General features: G+C 36.6%; 1 protein-coding gene across 3 annotated transcripts in view; it reads right to left on the bottom strand.

Annotated features, from left to right (window-relative positions):
* Positions 1 to 117: 117 nt before the first annotated feature.
* Positions 118 to 20,740, bottom strand: part of ano5b (anoctamin 5b) — a 28,443-nt gene continuing 7,820 nt past the window's right edge. Inside the window, exons 2-20 of one of the 3 annotated variants that reach the window (XM_016241227.1) lie at positions 19,570 to 19,614; positions 18,097 to 18,158; positions 14,217 to 14,324; positions 12,465 to 12,533; positions 11,881 to 12,285; positions 10,877 to 10,992; positions 10,573 to 10,707; positions 9,490 to 9,595; positions 9,349 to 9,409; positions 8,630 to 8,781; positions 6,859 to 6,933; positions 6,413 to 6,641; positions 5,877 to 6,055; positions 5,677 to 5,774; positions 5,417 to 5,547; positions 3,994 to 4,199; positions 3,590 to 3,792; positions 3,404 to 3,509; positions 118 to 2,383 (exon numbers count right to left, since the gene is read on the bottom strand). In XM_016241227.1, the coding sequence (XP_016096713.1) occupies positions 2,153 to 2,383; positions 3,404 to 3,509; positions 3,590 to 3,792; positions 3,994 to 4,199; positions 5,417 to 5,547; positions 5,677 to 5,774; positions 5,877 to 6,055; positions 6,413 to 6,641; positions 6,859 to 6,933; positions 8,630 to 8,781; positions 9,349 to 9,409; positions 9,490 to 9,595; positions 10,573 to 10,707; positions 10,877 to 10,992; positions 11,881 to 12,285; positions 12,465 to 12,533; positions 14,217 to 14,324; positions 18,097 to 18,158; positions 19,570 to 19,614 (2,717 nt within the window). In that variant the 3' untranslated portion in view covers positions 118 to 2,152. Of the gene's footprint in view, positions 2,384 to 3,403; positions 3,510 to 3,589; positions 3,793 to 3,993; positions 4,200 to 5,416; positions 5,548 to 5,676; positions 5,775 to 5,876; positions 6,056 to 6,412; positions 6,642 to 6,858; positions 6,934 to 8,629; positions 8,782 to 9,348; positions 9,410 to 9,489; positions 9,596 to 10,572; positions 10,708 to 10,876; positions 10,993 to 11,880; positions 12,286 to 12,464; positions 12,534 to 14,216; positions 14,325 to 16,168; positions 16,675 to 18,096; positions 18,159 to 19,569; positions 19,615 to 20,740 lie in introns of those variants that run through there. The other 2 variants (XM_016241228.1, XM_016241229.1) reach the window with 2 other exon arrangements.

The raw sequence follows: 20,740 nt of genomic DNA, 5'->3' as shown, positions 1-20,740 counted from the left end.
TTGAGAGCGCGCTTAGTGAAGCGCAGGCGCCATCTTGCGTTCATTTACAGTATTTGCAGAGGACGCCCAACAAGCGCTAAACACGTGTAGTACACTTAAATCACTTTATTTTGGCACGTTCTCGCTTTTATAAGATTGATTCATGACTATTCACAAACTTACTTTTTTCACACGGTTTCATGCAACTTTTACAAACATCTGTAGACTAAAGACGACCAAAAAAAAAAGTATACACATACATCATGACAGCAATTAAGGCAAATGCAGGTGTGACATGTTCTCATCCGAACACAAAGATATCCTAAACTAAGTGGAAAAACTTTTAAAAATATTTTATCATGAATAGACTGTAACATACATACATACTTAGGATACATATAGTAAGCATTGTTTTGGATTAAACTTTGTATACAAGTATAGCAACACAATATTCAGAACATTTCTGTAAACTGTATTTGTATTCTCCATAAAATATTGATGAATCACAGTAAAAATCCCTTGACAGGCTAAAAATACATATGTAGAGAATTTATAACATTTGTGAAATGAAATGAACAGGTATGGTTCACAAAATGTGTAGTTAAATTGATAAGACACTTTAAAAACCGACAGACTCTTGGGACATAATATCAACACTTTTGCTTGATTTCAAACAGGAGGAGTCCCTATAGAAGATGATTGGCGCCGAGTTCATAGTGTTCGTCAACAGTGATACAGAAAGTATTAACCAAACATGTGAAATGTTGATGGGGCAGCTCAAAAGGTTTGAACCAAATCTCCTTGCACCAGGTTAGTAATACAGCAGAGGACACTTGATTCCTTCTATTCACGTGATGTTATTATTTGTCCTTTTGCATGTATACACCATTAGAGGCAATTTCTTGGTCTTGACATGTATGGGAATCTCTGAAAGTGTGTTTCACTGAATTAATTTGTCCCAGCAGTACTGTAATATCAAATGAAGTTATCAGGGTGAATATCGAAGTCCCCGATTCATGGGGAACTGATCACAAAGATCCAAACTAATCCTGTTTACACAAGTGCATTTGTGCAGAAATTAAGTCACAGAGAAACAGCATAATGAAAAAAACTAGTGTTCTCCTAGTCACGATTACAGATGAGTGCTACTGTTCATTTAGCCTCAGATATGTGGTCCGTATAAACCTTGACCGACTCTTGCAGAGCAAGGTGATGAATAAAGGCTTGAGTTTCTGATTTTTTAAGTATCAGAAAACATACAGCACGTCATTCTAGAGCTTAATCGGGTAAGATCAATGCTTCCAACCAGATAATAAATCAGTTATATAATAACTCTAAAGCAATAAATACATCTTTGAAGAAAACCAACAATGGTAACAAAAAAAAAATCCTTATATTTTAATATGACAGAACAAAATGTGTGGGTGACATGGTACAGCATTATTTAAAAATAACAATAAAATATAAATATTATGTGAAACAAGATAATGTAAGCACTACAGAAATGATGATATTGTTTGATAGTTATTCAGCTATCAGTGTGTTTCATAAGAGAAAATACCCACTGGACAACAACATATTAACTGTTAAAACTGTTAACTGTTAAACCGCACATGGCCACAAAAAATGTCTGGGGGAAAGAAAAAAAAAAGACAACACACTGTCTACATGTACTTCTTTCAGTCAGACATACAGGGTAAAACATGCAGATTACTTAAAAAAAAAAATACAGCAACAAGCTGGACAGACATAAATGCTTATTGCCTTCTAAACATGTTCAGTCTTTTAATGGTCATAAATGATTATCCATAAGTTGAATTCACAACAGCTTGCTTCGAAGGCAACCCGAGGAACAGCAGGCCGCATTCCAGAGGGTTTGCCGCTGAAATCTCTGTGATCTGTCTCCAAGCCTTTCTCCTTTGTAAAAGTGCAGTTATGTAAGTGCACTCCAGACATTAGAGAGAAACACAGAGGAAAGCGGTAATGTTTTCCCACAAACCTCAAGCAGAAGAGAGACTGTTAGGCGTGTAGGCCTTTATAAAAGTTCTGGCAGTTGCTTGGATGTGGGCAGGCAGTTCTTTGCAATAAATGTATGAAGGTTTCCCGAAGATTCGATTTCTCCATGCTTTGTGGTGTATAGTACATGTGAGTAGTCCTGAGGGTTCAGGGATATTCAAATACATTCAGAAAGCACCTGGTGTTTACTTGGACTAGAGGGCAGCAGTGAGGCTGTTTCTGTGGACAGGCAGAAACTCTGGCTCAGCTGCATCTTGAGTTTCTCCACTTCGTAATTGTGCAGGTATTCCTGAACCAGAAAGCGTTCACGCTTTATACGGGCCTTTACTTCTGTTGGCACATCTGGAATCAGCCACGCCACGAAGAATTTCACCACAAACACAACGTGCTGAGAAAGAAGAGGAAACAAAGGAACAGTCATCATGTGTGCACTGAACCAAGTTTCCACATATACATTTCTCAAATGGTAATTAAATGCATAGCAAATATTTACGTTCATACAGTACGTCATTTTCTTTTTAGACTTCGGATGCTACAAGAAATGTTCATGCCAAAGCTTTACCAAGATCAGATGTGCTGTGCTATTTCTTATGGACAGAAATCCTCATATACTGTACATTTCTAATCTCCATTTCCAATTATTGCACTGATTTTTATTCCTTTGAGTTTCAAGACTGAACCATCATGTTTTTTAAACAAACGAAAAGACATAAGGTTCAAAAGTCTAGAGCCAGTTAAATTGTAATGTTTTTGAAAGAAGTCTCTTATGCTCACCAAGCCTGCATTTATTTTGGGTTCTCTTTGAATATTTTCAAATGTCTTTTATTCCTGTGATGTCAAAGCTGAATTTTCAGCAGCCTTTATTCTAATCCTGAATAAATCATTCTAATATGCTGATTTGGTACTCAAGAAATATCAAATGTTGAAAAGAGCTGCACTACTTAATATTTTTGTGGAAATTATGATCCCTTTTTCAAGATTCTTTGATGAATGGAGAGCTGCATTTATTTGAAATATTTTTTTTGGTTATTTCTAAAAATGTAGAAGACTTCACTGTCATTTTTGACCAATTTAGTTGAAGTTTATTTGATTTTCTACTTAGCAATACTAAGATTGAATTATAGCAGAAAGTACATCGAAAGATTAAATGACAAGAAAAAACTAAATCCTCGCTGAAAGTATTATTTTCTTTCCAAAAAAAATAAAAACCCACTGAAACTTTTGAATGGTAGTCTAAGCTATATTTTTTTTCTTTAGCTTCCTGATTATGTTACTCCAGTACAGTTCTAAATCCGAATACAAAAATATTTATTATAGTTATTTTGAATTTCCCTGCATATTCCACTATATTATCTCTCTGTTTCCTAAATTGAAATTAGAAGCACACTATGTTATGCCAATGTCTTACTTCCATGATGATGATGAAGGCTAGTTTAGCAGCCAAGATGTGCCAGAACTGCATGTTGTGCGTGTACTGCTTCTCATGCCCAGGTGGGTATCTGTAGTCCCGATAACTGGAGAAAAAAAAATCTGTTAATTTACATAGATGTGTAGGTCTAATACAGACTATAATTCTCTCCAGGCGCTCACACACCTGCATGTTGTGATGGTAGAGCTGTTAAACCATGAGGGGTTTTCTCCAGCTTCAGGTAGGTTAGATTCAGGGATCTGAGAGATGTTGTACAAGGAGAGGCTGTTGGTGATGTAACCTCTCATAGTGGCCTCGTCGCCTGGGTGGTAGGCGTACAGATAGACCAGGCGAGGAATCATATCTGAGGTGAATGCCATGATGAAAGCCTCAAGTGCAAATGAGAAAGAATTAACAATCGGTTTTAAGTATGGTGGAAATAGTGTTTTGATTTTACCAAGCAACATCTTTCCTTTTGTTAATGTTGCTTATATTAGTTAACTACATTTAGAATGAAGTTAAATGCCACATCCAGTTTTACACAAGACAGTAAAATAACAGGAAAACAGAACAAAACAGTTTGCATTTACATTTGTGACCACAGACAAGATGGCCACCACATTAAGGATCTCTTCCCACGCTCCAATGTTGCGAGACTTCGCTGCCACTGGCCTTCTGAACTGTGTAGTAAACTTCCAAGCATCGACTCGCACCTCCAGGATGTTGTTGAAGAGGGCGAGTAGAGGGGCCAGTGGAAAAGAGGCTACGAATAGTGTTATGAAGCCAAACTGGATCACTGTAAAACACACAGGAAACAACTGGCTTAACTGATGAAGCACTAACAAATGCTCACAGAAACCAGTCAAATTCGAAGATCTAGCCACTTCTCTTCTTTGAGGCTTTTCTAATAGGAGCATATTGTTTTTTATTTTTGAATATATTCTTTTATATGTAAATTTCTTTATTTTGATCATTTCTATAAACAATTATGTATTCACAACCATTCAAAAGTTTGGAGTCAATGAGATTTCTGTGATCTTTTCGAAACAAGTCTCATATGCTCACCAAGGCTGCGCTTATTTAATAAAAAATGAAGTAAAAACAGCAATATTGTGAAATGTCAATAGAATTTTCCTTTTTTATATATTTTTTAAAAATATTATTCATTTCAGTGCCTGAAAGCTGAATTTTTAGCAGCCATTACTCCAGTCTTCAGTGTCATGTGATCGTCTATGCTAATTAGGTGCTGAAGAATCACAACTTATTTTGTATCAATGGTAAAAATGGTAGTTGTGCCGCTTAAAATTTTTATGGCAACCATGAATCTTTTTTCAGAATCCTACTGATGAATAAAGTTAAAAAAGAACACAATTCTTTTTTAATGGAAAGGTTTGTAACCGTAGAATTCTTCACTGTCACTTTCCATCAATGTAATGCATCCTTAAAGAATAAAAGTACTAAATTTCTTTAAAAAAACAAAAAACACATTTTGAAATAAAATACAATTTGATTTAGCCAGAGCCGATCCTCCCTATACGCAAGCTCCGTAGGGCCCCCTCTTGCTCTCAAAGATGATTTAATTTTAGTTTTGTTTTTGAATTTGGTCAGCGGTTATGAAAACATGAATGATCATTTCTTTTAATGCGGTGCGTTGTCATCGTTTCTACGTAAAAAATCAGTCATATCATGTAACGTGAATGTCGTACAGTCTTGCTCGAGACTAAAAAAAAGGAGTTGAAGGCGTACCGAGCTGCGGAAGAGACATTGTTTCTCAAGCGCTCAAGATGGAGTGAAACACGGACAAATGCGTTTCATTCAATCGATGAATTGGTCTATCTGTATGCCTACCACCCATTCATAAATGCACACGGTTTTGTATTTTTGCACTCACCCCCCCCCCAGAAGTCTAGGATCGGCACAACCACATAAGCTATCTAAATGAATTATATAATTCATTGTTTTGGTATATGAACACTAAATAACTCAAACATGTATAATCGAGTAAAATCGTACCCATCTCCAGATACTCATAGAAGAGTCCAAACTGGCTGAAGTTCTGTAGATCGTGGTCCTGCTCCCATCTACTGTATGTACTTTCTGGATGACTTCGCCCTTTCCTGCTGCCCCACCAGTTTCTGAGAAGTCTGTGACACAGGCACAAGGGACCATTATGTGTGTTTTTTTTTAGATATGAATAGTGCCTAGAGGACAATTATTAAAAAAACATATGTGATATAATATGCTTAGAGGTCAAAGTTCAATGTAACGCTTACGGCAGCAGAGCCTCTTGGACGTTCCCAACCATTTGTTTTCCAGCCATGACGATAAGCAGCTGTGTGGTTAGCTCAATCAGACAGCCCCCAGGGGCACACTAAATATAAAATGCATATTGTCATGTTAGAGCTACTTATTCTGATATTCAGCTGAAAGAACATTAGGTTCTCATAAATACCGATATTTCAGACAGTCTCACCTCTTCATTTCTCAGCTTGCTCCACTTTCCAAACATATAAGTGTAGTTTCCCGGATAACCCACAAACTTCCCTTTAAAGAAGGCCACATAGAAACAGGAAGAGTAGTAGTTCACAAACTGGAACATAAACATCTTCATGGTCAGCTTGTTCTCATACTCCAGATGGGTCTTGGGGATCTCTGAGAGTTAAAAAAAGAGGTAAAGACAGTAAAGTATTTTCTATACAGCTCAACAAACAGATGAGCAAATACATGAGGCATAATGTACAGTCAAACGGTCATTATCAGAAAATAAATGCACACGGTTTTGTATTTTTGCAATGACCATCTGACTGTACATTATCCAGCTTATTACATAGTTACTAATAAGTGGACACGTACTTTAAAAAAAAAAAAAAATTATATTAATTACTCAAACTGTAAACTTTATAAACCATTTTCCAGAGACTGAAATGCATTTTACATGTCAAACAAACTCAATGAAACATATCTTAACTCTAATTTCTTGTGTGAAGTGAGGAAGTGGTTTTCGCTCACCCATATCAGTGATCCAAATGGCCACATGCTCATAGAGGAAGTTGAGAATGAGGATAATGACAAAGTTGATGCAGGAAGCTGTGACAGAGGTGGCAAGTTGAGGGGTGATGAGAGATCCCACCAGCTGGATCTTACTGGTGGGACTGTCCTTCATGATGCTGGCGAACGCTGCATAAACCGCCAATCTATAAGCGATTACTCCCATTATACAGGCCACTATCAGACACGTCTGACAAAACACAAAGAGAGGGAAGGAATTAAACCGATTGATCTTCGTTTTAATGAGCTAGCAAAGTGTAAGAAATTGGTTGCCAGTGACAAAAGGTCAAATATACAGTTTAAAATGACATACAATAAAATCTGACTGCAAAATGTAACTGACCAATCATAATAACTGATAACCTAATCTATATCATACAGTTGCACTGTTTAGCTTACTAACTCACCCAAAAGAGAACCGTTGCTCCAGACAGACAGAATCGGGCACACTTGCTGGGGAAAGGAAGATAAGGCTCCATTTCCTGTTAGCATAAAGAATGTGTCATCAGTTCAAGCACTATAATTAGACTAGAGTTCAACTGCAAACTTGGTTAATTATAATATGTAAATGATTTTTATAAATAAAAACGACTAGGATAAACAACATATATAGGAGAAGATATATGTTTCTGTTTGGGGTCAGTAAGATTTTTTTTTACATTTTATTTTAAAGAAATTAGTTACTTTTATTATGCAAAGATGCAATTTTTTTTTTAGTTGCACAAAAGACATTTAATGTTACAAAAGATTTCCATTTCAAATAAATGCTGTTCCTTTGAACTATTCATAAAAGAATCCTGAAAATTTGATTACAGTTTCCACAATATTCCACAAATATTAGGCAGCACAAGTTTAAACAATGATAACAATAGGAAATGTTTCTTCAGCAAATCAACAAATTAGAATGATTTCTAAAGGATCATGTGACACTAAAGGCTGGAGTAACGCCATCACAGCAATAAAATTAATTTTAAAATAGATTAAAATAGATTTTTTAAAATCATAATAATATTTCACAATATTACTGTCTTCACTGTATTCTTAAACAAATAAATGCAGCCTTGGCAAAGTTAACATGAAATCTAAATTGACCCCATATATTATCTTCATACATATTCTAGCTTGGTCCACAGAATAAAATATTTTTGCCTTTGTAATCTTTCATCTAAACATAATAATTTACTTAAAACATGTTGCCTCTAAAGTCAGTAAAGCTAAAACAACTCTGCATTAACAAAACAAATTATATTTGGACTACTTGAAGTTATATGACATTATTTAAGTAGCATATCATGACTACGACTGCATGCAGTGTTTACTTGAGAAACAAAAAAACTTACATAAATTTGAATTTATATTGAGAACATTTGTGACATGGAACAATAGTTAAAATGGTTTAATTCATAGCAAAGACCTGGGAGCAAGACTTTCCTTTGCCATGATTATGATGATATGTTAAATGAAGTGGCAAAAACCGGTTCGGGCAGAAGAAGACAAATGCAAATATTTACTCGGATCATGCAAATTATTTGAAAGACATCAGGCCGATTCTAAGTCACAAATCACCACTGACAAAGGCTAGGCATGCATTTGAAATCTGAAAAAGCAATATGCCTGAATCATCCTGCCAGTGGGAGCTCTGTGAAGTGCAGATCTTTAACTTTTTAACAATTGATTTGTGGGTTTTCATCCTGCACCCGCAATTATCTGCTCCTTATGGGCATGTTTTCTCTCATATTCTCATTCAACCAGAGCATTTATGAGGAACTAAACCATTCATTTACATACTATTTAAATTGCAATACGGAATGAAAGGTTTTATTATTATGGTTATACTGATGATTTATTACTTCTATGACATGATTTTTTTTACTTGGCTTCTGAATGTCAACCAAACGAACCTCAATTCTACCACTAGTTTCTTCCACTGTCAATTTCTCAAATATCCCAGACAAACTAACTGGCAAATTCTTTGAACTTAACTTGACCCTTCATTAGGTTTCATGTCATTTATATTTTATTGCTCAAATAACTCAACCTATTCCCTTCTGAATTTAAAGCTAGCTTATGGTTTTGATTAGAGTTTATGAATGTTTAAAATGTGTGTTGGCTCCACGACTAACAACTGATGTTGATGCAGGATCATGTGTTTAATCACGCCGTGATGTTTGCAGGTACCTGCGTGATGCGGTTGAGTCTGCGGCCTGTGCATTTCAACTCATATTCTGGCCGGATCTGTAGTTGCTGCTGTTCCTCCTCAAAGTCCACAAGGTCCCACTCATACTCCAGACGGGCCTGCCGCCGCTTCCAGAACTCCAGGAACAGGGTCACTGCAAAGTACCCAGAGAAACAGAGCAGAAAAAATAAGAAATACATTATTTAGGAGTATCACGCTCACACTTAATAACAATTCTATTTAAACCCTATAGTGTCACACAGTGTTGTTTTCTTCTTTACAATGATTTTACCCAAACAAGGCCTTACAAAATTTTAGAATCTAAATAAACAAGTTTTAATTTATGAGTACACAGTGCACTGGGCACAGAAATATTCACACAGTGCTGATTAATCAAATCACTGCATAAGCAGAGCTCATTTTGAGGCCTGTGTGAAATGAATTCAGTGTTCAGTAAATGATAATCAACATGCACCACTGCCCTCATGTGATTAAACATACATTTTCAAAACGCATACACAAATTATGCTCCTTCATTATAGATGTATCTAGTAAACAAATTCTGTGACCAATTATGTGACAATATGAATACTTTAAAATCCTTCATGCACAGTTAGGAATCTCTCATTAGTCATTAGATCCCGAGTCTGACTAGCAATATCCTTCTAACCACTAGATAGAACTATTGAGCTAGTATTTTAAACCATAAGAGTGCACTCACCCCAAATACCCATGAAAATGGCAAAGAACACAGTCCCCTCGTTATCAAATAGATGGGATTGCTAAAGGGGGGGAAAATCATTCTATGATAAAGAAAAATCATTATTTATGATTTAAACAGTGAATCTACAACGATTCTCACCCAGGAGGACAGACACGTTGAGTTGAGTTTCCAGTAGCTGCACTTTTTATCACAGAGTGGACACATGACAATCATCCCACCGATTTTTGGGTCACAGATCTCCTTACTGAAAACAGGGAGGGGGAGAGCAATGGGGAGAAATGTTACTGTAATGCAGAAATGAATATGACCACAATCTCAGTTCCCCTGTGACTGCATTACATCAGTGTAGTAGAAAACAATATTAACACACCATGAAAAACTTGGGCACAAATTAACTACTCGGGTTTAACAAACACCATATTATGAGCATGTTCCACAAACGTCTTTAGTTCTGAAAACTAGAAAAATGTGCCCTTTATGGTTTTGCTTGTTATACAAAAACAGAAAAAAATATTTATTGTAAATATTATGTATTATGGAAACCCGTTCCTGCCACGGAATTTGAAAAAATAAATAAATAAATAAAAAGATTTCACAATTTCACACTTTGTTTCTAGCAATTCTGAGGAAAAAGTCAGAAATACAAGATATAAACGTACAATTCTGACTTTTATCTTGCAATTCAGAGGTAACGTCACTATTCTCAATTTATGTCATAAATTGTGAATTTTATTTTCTCCGAATTTTGAATTTACATCTCACAGTTATGTCTTTCTCCTCAGAATTCAGAATCTCACAGACAGTTTATATAGTAATTCTGACTTTTTTTCCTCAGAATTCTGAATTGTGAAAGAAAGTGTCACAAATTGTGGCTTCTAAAACAGAAGAAACTGTTTATTCATTCTTAATGAATAAACTTCATTAAGATTTTTTTAGCTATAGAAAACAAGAAACATTTGACTAAAACTATCACCTAACTACCTAATGCTTATCAGAGGTTATGACAAAAGAACACAAATATTGCCATTGCATTCAATATAACAATATTCAGTGTCCAACTGCGAAACCCTTACCATAATAAAGAAACTTGCAACCTGTCTAATGGCTTAGCTTTTACAGTTATCAGGCACTGTAATATTGGTTACAAACTGCAAAGGGTTCTTAAAAAATTCATGTAACCACAGTTTCATTTGACCCATTTAACCTGCCAGTGTCACTAACCTTGTGATGTTGTCTTCGTAACTAAGCACACCATAAACAAAACAGATCACTCCCATGACTGCAGCAAAAAACAGCATTTCTGTGTAAAAGCCCAGCCAGGCAAAGTAGATACCAATCTTCTCACCATAGTACTTCCTATGACAAAATACAAACAGGAAATGTAACACTATGGTTTGATATGCTGCTCTAGAAAAGTGAAAATCATTTTCTTCTACTAAGACGTAATCTTGGAATCAGCAGTGCAATGAAGATGCATCTGCTCCAGATTTGGTTATTGCATGCATTGTGTCTGCAGTGTCCTCACTTGATCAGATTGAGCGGTTGCTCTTTGTAGAAGCAGAGGAATCGAGCCCAGTATTTGTACAGATGATACCTCTCACTCTCACACTGCATGTCTTGTGCCTTCTTCCAATACTTGCACTGAGGAACAAACAGCAATCAGATGTTGACCAAAGACACAAACATTTTTAACATGCAAAGGGACGGTCTTTGAAGATGGTAAGATTTTTTAAATGTTTTTAAAAGGAGTCTGTTGTGTGAAGTAAGGTTACATTTATTTGATCCAAAACTCAGTCAAATTGTATTATTGTGTAATATTATTACAATTTAAAATGACTATATCCAATTTTAATATATTTTCAAATGTAATTTATTTCTGTGATGGCAAAGCTGAATTTTAGTTTTGAATTTCTTTGATGAATGGAAAGTTCAAAAGAACTGCATTTAAATTAAAATAATTTTTGTTACAATGTAAAAGTCTTTACTGTCACTTCTGATAAATTTAAGGCATCCTTAAAGGAACAGTTCACCTAAAAATGAAAGTTCTGTCATTCTTCGTCAGCAGCACCACACATATGCGAGACTGACACAGAAGAGAAGAAATTGTTGAATAAAGTTGTTATTTTTGTTTTCTTTGCGCATAAGAAGTATTTTCGTAGCTTCATAACATTATAGTTGAACCACTGATGTCACATGGACTATTTTAATGATGTCCTTACTACCTTTCTGGGCCTTGAATGTGTCAGTTGTGTTGCTGTCTATGCAGGGTCAGAAAGCTCTCGGACTTCATCCAAAATATCTTAATTTGTGTTCTGAAGATGAACGAAGGTCTTACGGGTTTGGAATGGCATGAGGGTGAGTAATTAATTACAGTTTTAATTTTTGAGTGAACTATCCCTTTAATGAATACAAGTATTAGTCTATTTAAAAAATATCTTAGTAATGACCCCAAACTTTGGGAGAGAGAGAGAGAGAGAGAGAGAGAGAGAGAGAGAGAGACAGATTAAAGTGCATAAATCTCACACTCACATCATGAAGGGGATATGCTGAGGTGTAGGTGCCATTGTTCAGCAGTCGGTTAATTCCCGTCTTATCTTTCTCTTTACGGTCTTCCTTGTAGTAAGGGCAGCGGGTCAGGATGTAGTAAACGATCCTGTTGCGAGTGGAGGGAGGAAAAAATGTGTCCTTATCATCAATGAGGAAGAAGTCAACCTTGCTCTTGTCAAAAGGTGCAGTGAAGTAGTCCGGCTCTGGCCTCATGATGTTGTCTGGCAGCCGGAAAGGGTGAGTGAGCCACTCCAGAGGAACTTCTCGAGCTTTGGGAATATCACTCGCTTTAAAGGGCACTTTGATCTTTAGCACATCAGCATAGGTGGCCAACACTTCCCACGGAGCGTGAATCTTCAGATAATACGTCTTACGGTCATCCGACTCCTGCAGGGGGAGATATTTTTGAGTGGGGAAGTGTTGTATGTGATTATCAAATGCACAAAAGAGTCTGAGCTTTGATATAGTAGATATATTAAAATAAATTATTAAAAGAATAATATGTATGCATAACAGAAGCATTTTATATGCAACAATGAGGGGGCATGTGTGGCCTAGAACCTCACCGATTTATCTTCAGTCTCCAGCTCAAGACCAGCCTTCTCCAGGTTAGCTTCAAACTCTCTTCTTCTCTCCTGGAGGAAAAACATCAACTATTCATTCATTCTTTTTCTCTTTCTCGTTTTTATCATTACTTAAGTCACCAATTCATTTAGCTTTGTATCTGGTAACAGTGTGACATTTTAGGTTCTGAGGGTTGTAAACAATCTTTGAACTGTGTCTTTAGAGAAAACTCTTATTTCCCACAAGCACCGGTGACCTATGGCTACCACATCTTATCTTATGGAACACCATCTCAAACGGGTGACTCAAGGGATATGACCTTCATTAAGCAGAGAGCCTGAAAACAGATCAAACAGGTTCATCTGCAAACCCTTCAGTGTTCTCAGCGATTGAACTGAATGAAGGGTCTGGCGAGAGAGAAGTGGTTGACCCCTGCTCTTGTTTTATGCAATCAATGTTCAGCATTCAGTTTATTGTGCAACAGCTTCAATCTGACTCTGACTCACTGTTTCTCACAGTGCCTTATGACCCAGCAGACATCTCACCCCATCTCACCACTGCACGCCTACATACAGGTCCCCATCAAACTATTTTTGTACACAATGAGCAATATTAAGCATCAGTCATTGTTTGATTGCTTAACAAGGCCAAGTACAGAACATTTGGAGAGAATGTTCCATAGACACTTATAATGCGTGTATCTGGCAACTCGACTGAGGCTGAGCCCGCGTCCTCAATCACGACTCGCTCAAGGGATGAGGCCATGTAACCTTTTCACGATGATAATATATATATTTTTAATCCAAATAGCTTGCTGAAATACTTATGTGGCCGCCTCATCTATGTCAGCCATGCTGATCATGACCTGTCCCGGTGACCCTGATCGCGCCTGACCTGCCTTCGGTTTCCATTATGTAATTGTAAGTGTGTGAGAGTAGAAATGTTTGCATGTGTAAGGAGAATGTAAGTGTGTGAGAGTAGAAATGTATGCATGTGTAAGGAAAATGTATGTGTGTGTGAGAGTAGAAATGTATGCATGTGTAAGGAGAATGTAAGTGTGTGAAAGCAAGAATATATGTATGTGTAAGGAGAATGTAAGTGTGTGAGAGTGCCAGAACGAATTATGGCTTGTACGGCCCCTCATACACACCTGTATATATGTATTATATATGTATATACAGTGGGTACGGAAAGTATTCAGACCCCCTTAAATTTTTATGATCTGACTCCGCTGCAGATGTGGTCTCTTTGGACAGACGGGCAGACTCTGCACGCCACAGCTCTGGGATGAGCTCTCCCGCATCCAGAATGAGGCTGTGTGAGAGAGTGGTGGCCAGCGCCGTCAACGTCTGAGACTGCTGTGCTGAAGACAGACCGCTCTTCAGATTCCATAAAGAGCCTGAAAGACAGAGGAAAGACGAACAACTATTAACCATATGAAACACACACATATACATACATATATATATATATATATATATATATATATAGGTGCTGTCAAACGATTAATCGCGATTAATCACATCCAAAATAAAAGTTTTTGTTTATGTAATATGTGTGTTAAATATATACATGCATGTGTGTGTATTTATATATACATAATAAATATACACAGTACACACACATATATTATGTAAACAAAAACTTTTATTTTGGATGCGAATAATCGTTTGACAGCACTAATATATATATATACACATACACACACACACACGTGCATGATAAAATTAAAGTTCTGAATATTAGTGCCATACCGCTTTCTTGTCTCCATCCTTGTCGTCAACGTAGGACAGGACAAAATCGATGCGCCGTACACCATCCCTGAAGTACACGGAGTCCCTGTTCTGTCCAAGCTTGTCTATCTAGAAAAGAAAAAGAGATTCAAATCAAAAACAGTCCTACTCTCATACACAACCACATGACCATGGAGATTCAGAGATTGACTTATCATAATGAACAAATGAGACATGACACATGTGATTTCTATCAACAGTGAGGGTCTCTTTTCCAGGTGACGAAACCCCAAACAATGGTGTGAAACAGTAAGTGGAAGTGATGCTCATGAAGCGTACTGCATAAATCACTGTAGTGCTCAGGGTAGTGAACGCAGGACAAGAAATGTACTGCCGAGTAAAACATCATCCCACTAGCACTGCAGAAATAGCATCATGACAGCGTGAGAGGCTCCAGGAAGAGCAGCAGCGAGATGTGCAGAGAAAACCACAGGTACGGTATGAAGAGAACGGTTACTTCTGCAGACAGTGTGAAATCAACACGCACACAAACACACATTTACTTCGCTTCAGTATCTAAATGAGGACATTCCATAGAGCTCTGCTGTTTTTATGTACTGCTAGTTTACAATACTATAACCTAACCCTAACAGAAAAATGTTTGCCTTTGTTCAAGTTATTTTTTAGACAATTTTACAAATGAGGAGGTCCCCAAAATATGGTCAAGTAGGTATACACATACAAACAGACAGGCAAAAAAAGAATAGTGATGTACAAATATGAATTAATAAAAACACATTAAATTACAAGTGTAATAATATTATGGCACCTTTCTGAAAATGTTTTGAACTAAGAATTCTTATGATCATATATTTATATTTGATTATATTTATAAAATTTGATTTGATATATTATTATAAAAAACACTCCAGCTTTCCCAGACACACAAAAAAAAAAAACATAGATACCAAAACCGCTGTCATTAATAAAATTATGCAAATTGTTAGCAAGATGTGTTGTTTTTCACTCTTGCGAGACATACACATACCTTACATCATGCATAAAAATCCCACAAGCACAGAGGAGGAGAAAATACCAACTGTACCTTCAAATATGCTGCTCCAGACAGTAAAACAAGCCAAAACAGATAAGTCACAAAAACGCTTGCCTGCTTGGCACGTCTTTCTAAATAAGACCATTCAGAGACTGAAACCGGAAAAGCCATTAAACTAATAAAGTGGAGGCACAGTGCCATTTGTGGAGGCATTTTATTGCGTTCTAATAATTAAATTTGAGAGAGCTGACAGGAGCACTTATTTTCAAACAGGTACTTTGTTAATCAGCACTACTGGTCAGGTGGGACCTTTGTATGCTGCTCTGTTAGGAAAAGACATGGAGGATTATTGATCACTATTGATGTCAAAATGACAATCACAGACTTCCAAACAATCTATAAAGCAACAACAAATCACCAAAACCATTTCGACTACAAGGATTCCTAAGAATATCTAGCTATACAGTTTCACATCATCTAATATCTGCACTCATTCAAATTAATCTCTATTAAGCTGCATACCTCAAACACTACACATTAGGGTCATCATATAAAGGCAAAGGAGATGAGAAAGCACTGGTTTTGTTGGTCCCATCCGAGCTGTTGAAGTGTAAAAACAGAGTGACAAAGCATTGTGTGTCGGTGTAGTCCAGTCTCAATGTGTTCATTATCAAGAAAATAATAAAAAATAAAATAAAATTCTAATATTGACTAAATACACCATGTTAATTTAAGTTATAACAAAAATAACTTTTCATTATGGATGTAGCAGTTAGTACTGAACAAATGTACGTAATGTTCAGCCCTAAAAGTTTAATGTTTAACATCATTTAAGGTACAATTTAGTCACTTAAAGCAAACTCTAACAAAGTCAGCAACAATCTCTCCCAGGACCTGACCATGAATGGCGTATGCATACCTCAGTTTGAGCAGTCATAACTTTCATAAAGTGCTCCAGTGGTGAGAGCATTTACAAAATGTCCATGTTGTAAGCAGTGTTGCAAATGCTAACTGTGAGCTGCACACTCTCTCACACAAAGACCTCTGATAAGAACGGGTCACTCCCCCTTACTGCAGACAACTCGGGGACACATGCCTTTGCCTGGAGACTCTCCTGTGGTTATCTGGTTTATACTGTTCTGGGACTGAAATCACAGTGCTGCTCATTGAAATACTTCATCATTTAATACAAAATCAACTCTGGATGCCCCCTCATTAAACTGATATCACAAGGGTGACTAATTCCACAACCTTGCAGTTAGACTTTTTATTTATTTTTTTATCTGCATCCAAGTTTAGTGAGATTATGAAACAAAAATGTACCATTGCATCTAGCTTGCCAAAACACTCCTTTATTGCTGACTGCACTAAGATGAAGAAAGTATCATTAGCAAAGTGCACCAGCAAGAGAAACAGAGCAAAGGCATATTGAAATCTATTGATGCTTGCTTATATGGTTTCAAGTAAAAATGCCTAAATCAATGCTTAAACGAACACTCCACTATTTTTGAAAATAGGCTCATTTTCCAACTCCCCTAGAGTTAAACAGTTGAGTTTTACCGTTTTCGAATCCATTCAGCCGATCTCCGGGTCTGGCGGTAGCACTTTTAGCTGTAGCTTAGCATAGATCATTGAATCTGATTCAACTGAAAATAGGCTTATTTGAAGTTAACTAGCTGGGACTATTTTCAGGCGCTGCGTAATATCATTGCGCCTGCTGCACCCATGGTGCGGCAGCAAAGTTCCTTGATTATTACACCGGAATGAGAGTATGAGTTCCTAGCCATATCGGCCTATAAAAATCGCAACTTTTCATTTTCTGTCGGTCTTAGTACATGATGTAACTACAGAAGAGTCAAGTTTTAAATAGGAAAAATATAGAAACTCTTTGGTCATTTTTGAGCGAGATGCTAATGGTCTAATCAGATTCAATGATCTATGCTAAGCTACAGCTAAAAGTGCTACCGCCAGACCCAGAGATCGGCTGAATGGATTTGAAAACGGTAAAACTCTAGGGGAGTTGGAAAATGAGCCTATTTTCAAAAATAGTGGAGTGTTCCTTTAAGACTGAGGAACGTGAGTACTTTTAATGCAGCAGAACAATACACTAAAAAGGTCCAATGTCCATCTCAGGAACAACAAACTTCTCTTCACCTTTATAATAAACATTAACATTTTCTTAACACATGCAAGTTTGAATATATTCAGACAGAGTTCCTTTAGTAACGGAAAACACAGGTCAAGAAAAGTCATGAAACCTAATGTCAACTTAATCATATAAACTTCATGGTTATTTCTAGATATATTTAATAGATATATATATTTAATTATGTTATGTTTTAAAATATCCCTTATAGTAAACCCATTTTGCAAGCCATAATAAAGTTTGATTTGTGGGTGAAATTATTTTGAGTTGGTTCTTTTCAACGAATTATTCAATATCATTCACAAAATGTTTTTTAAACGTTTTTCTTCAGTAACCACAAATGTCCTTTTTGTTCACAAATTCATTCATCAAAAAGAGTGGGAACTTTTTATGTTGCTTTTGGTGAGCATTGTAAAAGTGTATTAGTGGGAGACAGACCAATCCATCTGACCTGTCTTTAAGAGCTATACTTAGACATTTGCAACTTCAAATTGGCCCAACAAAAGCTTTACAAGAGAGATGTGAACATTCGCCAGTATTTTAGATCAGTAGGGAGACCTCGTGGTCTGAGTATATTCACACATTTAAACTACCCCAACCTCAGAATGTGACCTATTTACCGCATTACAAAATACCACTCAAAGCAGTAATCTGTTGCTTTTTCAGATTTCTGAATGAGATGAAAATATCTGACATCTTACCTCCCGGTGACCAGGCAGCTGTGTCCCTCGGTCAGAGATGGAGTTAATGCTGCCATTATTACCTGCAAAAGACACAGAGGAAATGACATCAGCATCAAAACCACAAATGCGATATAGTCTACAGGAAACATGCCTACCTAGAAGAATACTTCAACACACTCTATAGCTTGTCACTATAGCAGTACCGTTAAAGGGACAATTTTGTACCTTATTTAACCCTAAAAGGTTCAAAGTAGTACCTTAAAGGTAAACAATTCTACTCTTTAGTATTAATATGCAGGTTTCTACTCTAGTCTTGCCTGTAAGAGTACTGCCCAAGTGACAAGCTGTTGTACCCTTAAAAGGTACGATTATTTCACATTTGCACAAGCAGTGTATGAAAACAGGAAATATTCGGTTACGTAAAAATAGGGCTTTTTCAGTACAGTAGTTCCTGCCCACATATACTGCAGCTCAGACCAAAAGGAGAGCAGTATTAATGTGAAGTACAGACTAGGGGTATTCAAATGACAGCTAAATTGATTCATTCCACTGTGCTTCAGGAGGCATATTACATTTTCAGAATCTTTTATTTATTTTTTATTTATTTACTTTGCAGTACAGCAGCTCCAACTTAAATAAACTCAGTGTTTTTGAGTGTTCGATTTTATAGCTGCTGAAGTGAAATGTCACACAACACATCATTTGATCAGCAGTACATGTCATTTCTGTCCTTGCTGCACTTTTGCTCTCTCCCCCACACACTTTGGTAGACATTCCATTGGTTAGACAGGCAACCATTTTAATGCTGAGCAGCCAACTTTGTGGGATAAAAGCACTTCCTGTGGGGAACAATCAGGCGGAGTGTTCTCTTTTTATACCAGGATAGACACATATTGCCTGGCTAGTACATGAGCTCACAATTAGTGAGCAGTCTCTAATGCTGCCAATCAAATCAGAGATAGTTAACACTGAAAATTAGCGCAAGTAAATATATGTTCCATCATTAACAGATTAGATTACAGTCTCAGACAGGTTGTTCTGTTAATTTGATTGTGGTTTATTTAAGTTTGATTTGTCAATTATGCTGCGTCATTCTTCAATTATTTTGGAACAACACTGATATCAATTTAAAAAACAAAAGCACAAAGCAACACAGCATTTCTGATAAAAGTAGCTGTAAACATACACTCATATCCAGCTTTACAGCACAGGCATGAATCTTGACACGTTGACAAACCGAAGGTTACAGCTATGAGGCAATGGAATTAAATAATGGACAAGGGCATCAACATTTCCTTAAACATCGCTAGTATTTGGAGCAAGATTCACATTTCCAAATATATGGCGCCACAGACAAGCACATTTGTCACAATGTGATCTCTGAGATGCCGATGAAGCATAATAAAATGCAGAATAATAATGCATATGAAGCAGAAACACAGGAGAAGATGAAAACGTACAGACAAGCAGCACACACAGCTCTGTCCGTACCTGCCTGAAAGGTCCTCCGGTAGCCTGTCAGAACGGCACAGCCATCTTAACCCATAAGATAAATAAACAGGTGTGTAAAGATGGAAGTAATATTTTAAAACCACACAAGCAACTTATTCTACATGTATTTCTCTAGAGGGAAAATAACACATGCCATGGGTAACACTTTGAACTAGTGCTGGGAGATACACTGGGTCATACAGTATACAGTTACACAACCGGTATGACTTTTTTTTTTTTTTTAAAGGACAAGTGCCTAAGCAAGGTAGACAGGGCTCTGACTGCCTTCAGAAAAGTTTAGATGTTTTTTTTCTTTTCGTCTGAACTCTGTATAATGCATATGAAAAGAGTTACATAAGAGCAGCATTGCTTTGTTTACAGCGATAACCAAGGAAAAAGTAGCTATGTTTCCATCCACCTATTTTTATGCACAGTTTGGGATATAGCAAAAAAAACAAAAACACTGGATAGAAATGCTAAGATGCGCATAAATTCTAAAAATGTACATAAAAAAAACTTACGCACTCAACTGAGTCGGATACATTTCTTATCCGCTAAGAAAACATGCACCTAAACTATGCCGGAAACACTTTTACCAAATAAATTCCTTAATGTGCAGTTTGGACCCATAATTTTCACCCATACAATGTTTTGTTGGCTATTGCTACAAATATACCTGTGCGACTTAAGACTGGTTTTGTGGTCCAGGGTCACATTTGGCGAAACTTAATCAGGAAGTGACAATTTTGTTCTCTTCAACTCACTAAATGGAAATTGCAAATTTGTAAATGCTTTATGCAATATTCCAATTTTGCGCATAGGTTTAATTCGTAACTTTGGATGGAAACATAGCTACTCTATGACTGCTGTTACATAAGCGCCACCTGCTGCCAGAGAGTGAATCTGCGTTCTTTCATCCTGTTTGACGTTTTTGTTTTGTGCAGATATGTTTTATGTAGTACAAAGCTAAAGTCAGAACATTCTGTTTTTGCCTTAAATTGTGAAATTCTACAATCTCATTTACTTATATTTTTTTGGCTAGTGATTAAAATGTAGTGTTCCTGCAACTAATTCATGCATTCTGATTCATATAAAGGCCCATTCAGTGTAAAACCACCACAATCCTTAAAAAAAAACAAAAAAAAAACAACAACAACATGCTAAAAATGTT

This window comes from Sinocyclocheilus grahami, unplaced genomic scaffold (genome assembly GCF_001515645.1).
Source record: "Sinocyclocheilus grahami isolate Dianchi unplaced genomic scaffold, SAMN03320097.WGS_v1.1 scaffold615.1, whole genome shotgun sequence".
NCBI lineage: Eukaryota > Metazoa > Chordata > Actinopteri > Cypriniformes > Cyprinidae > Sinocyclocheilus > Sinocyclocheilus grahami.
This window is presented reverse-complemented; position numbering and strand designations above follow the sequence as displayed.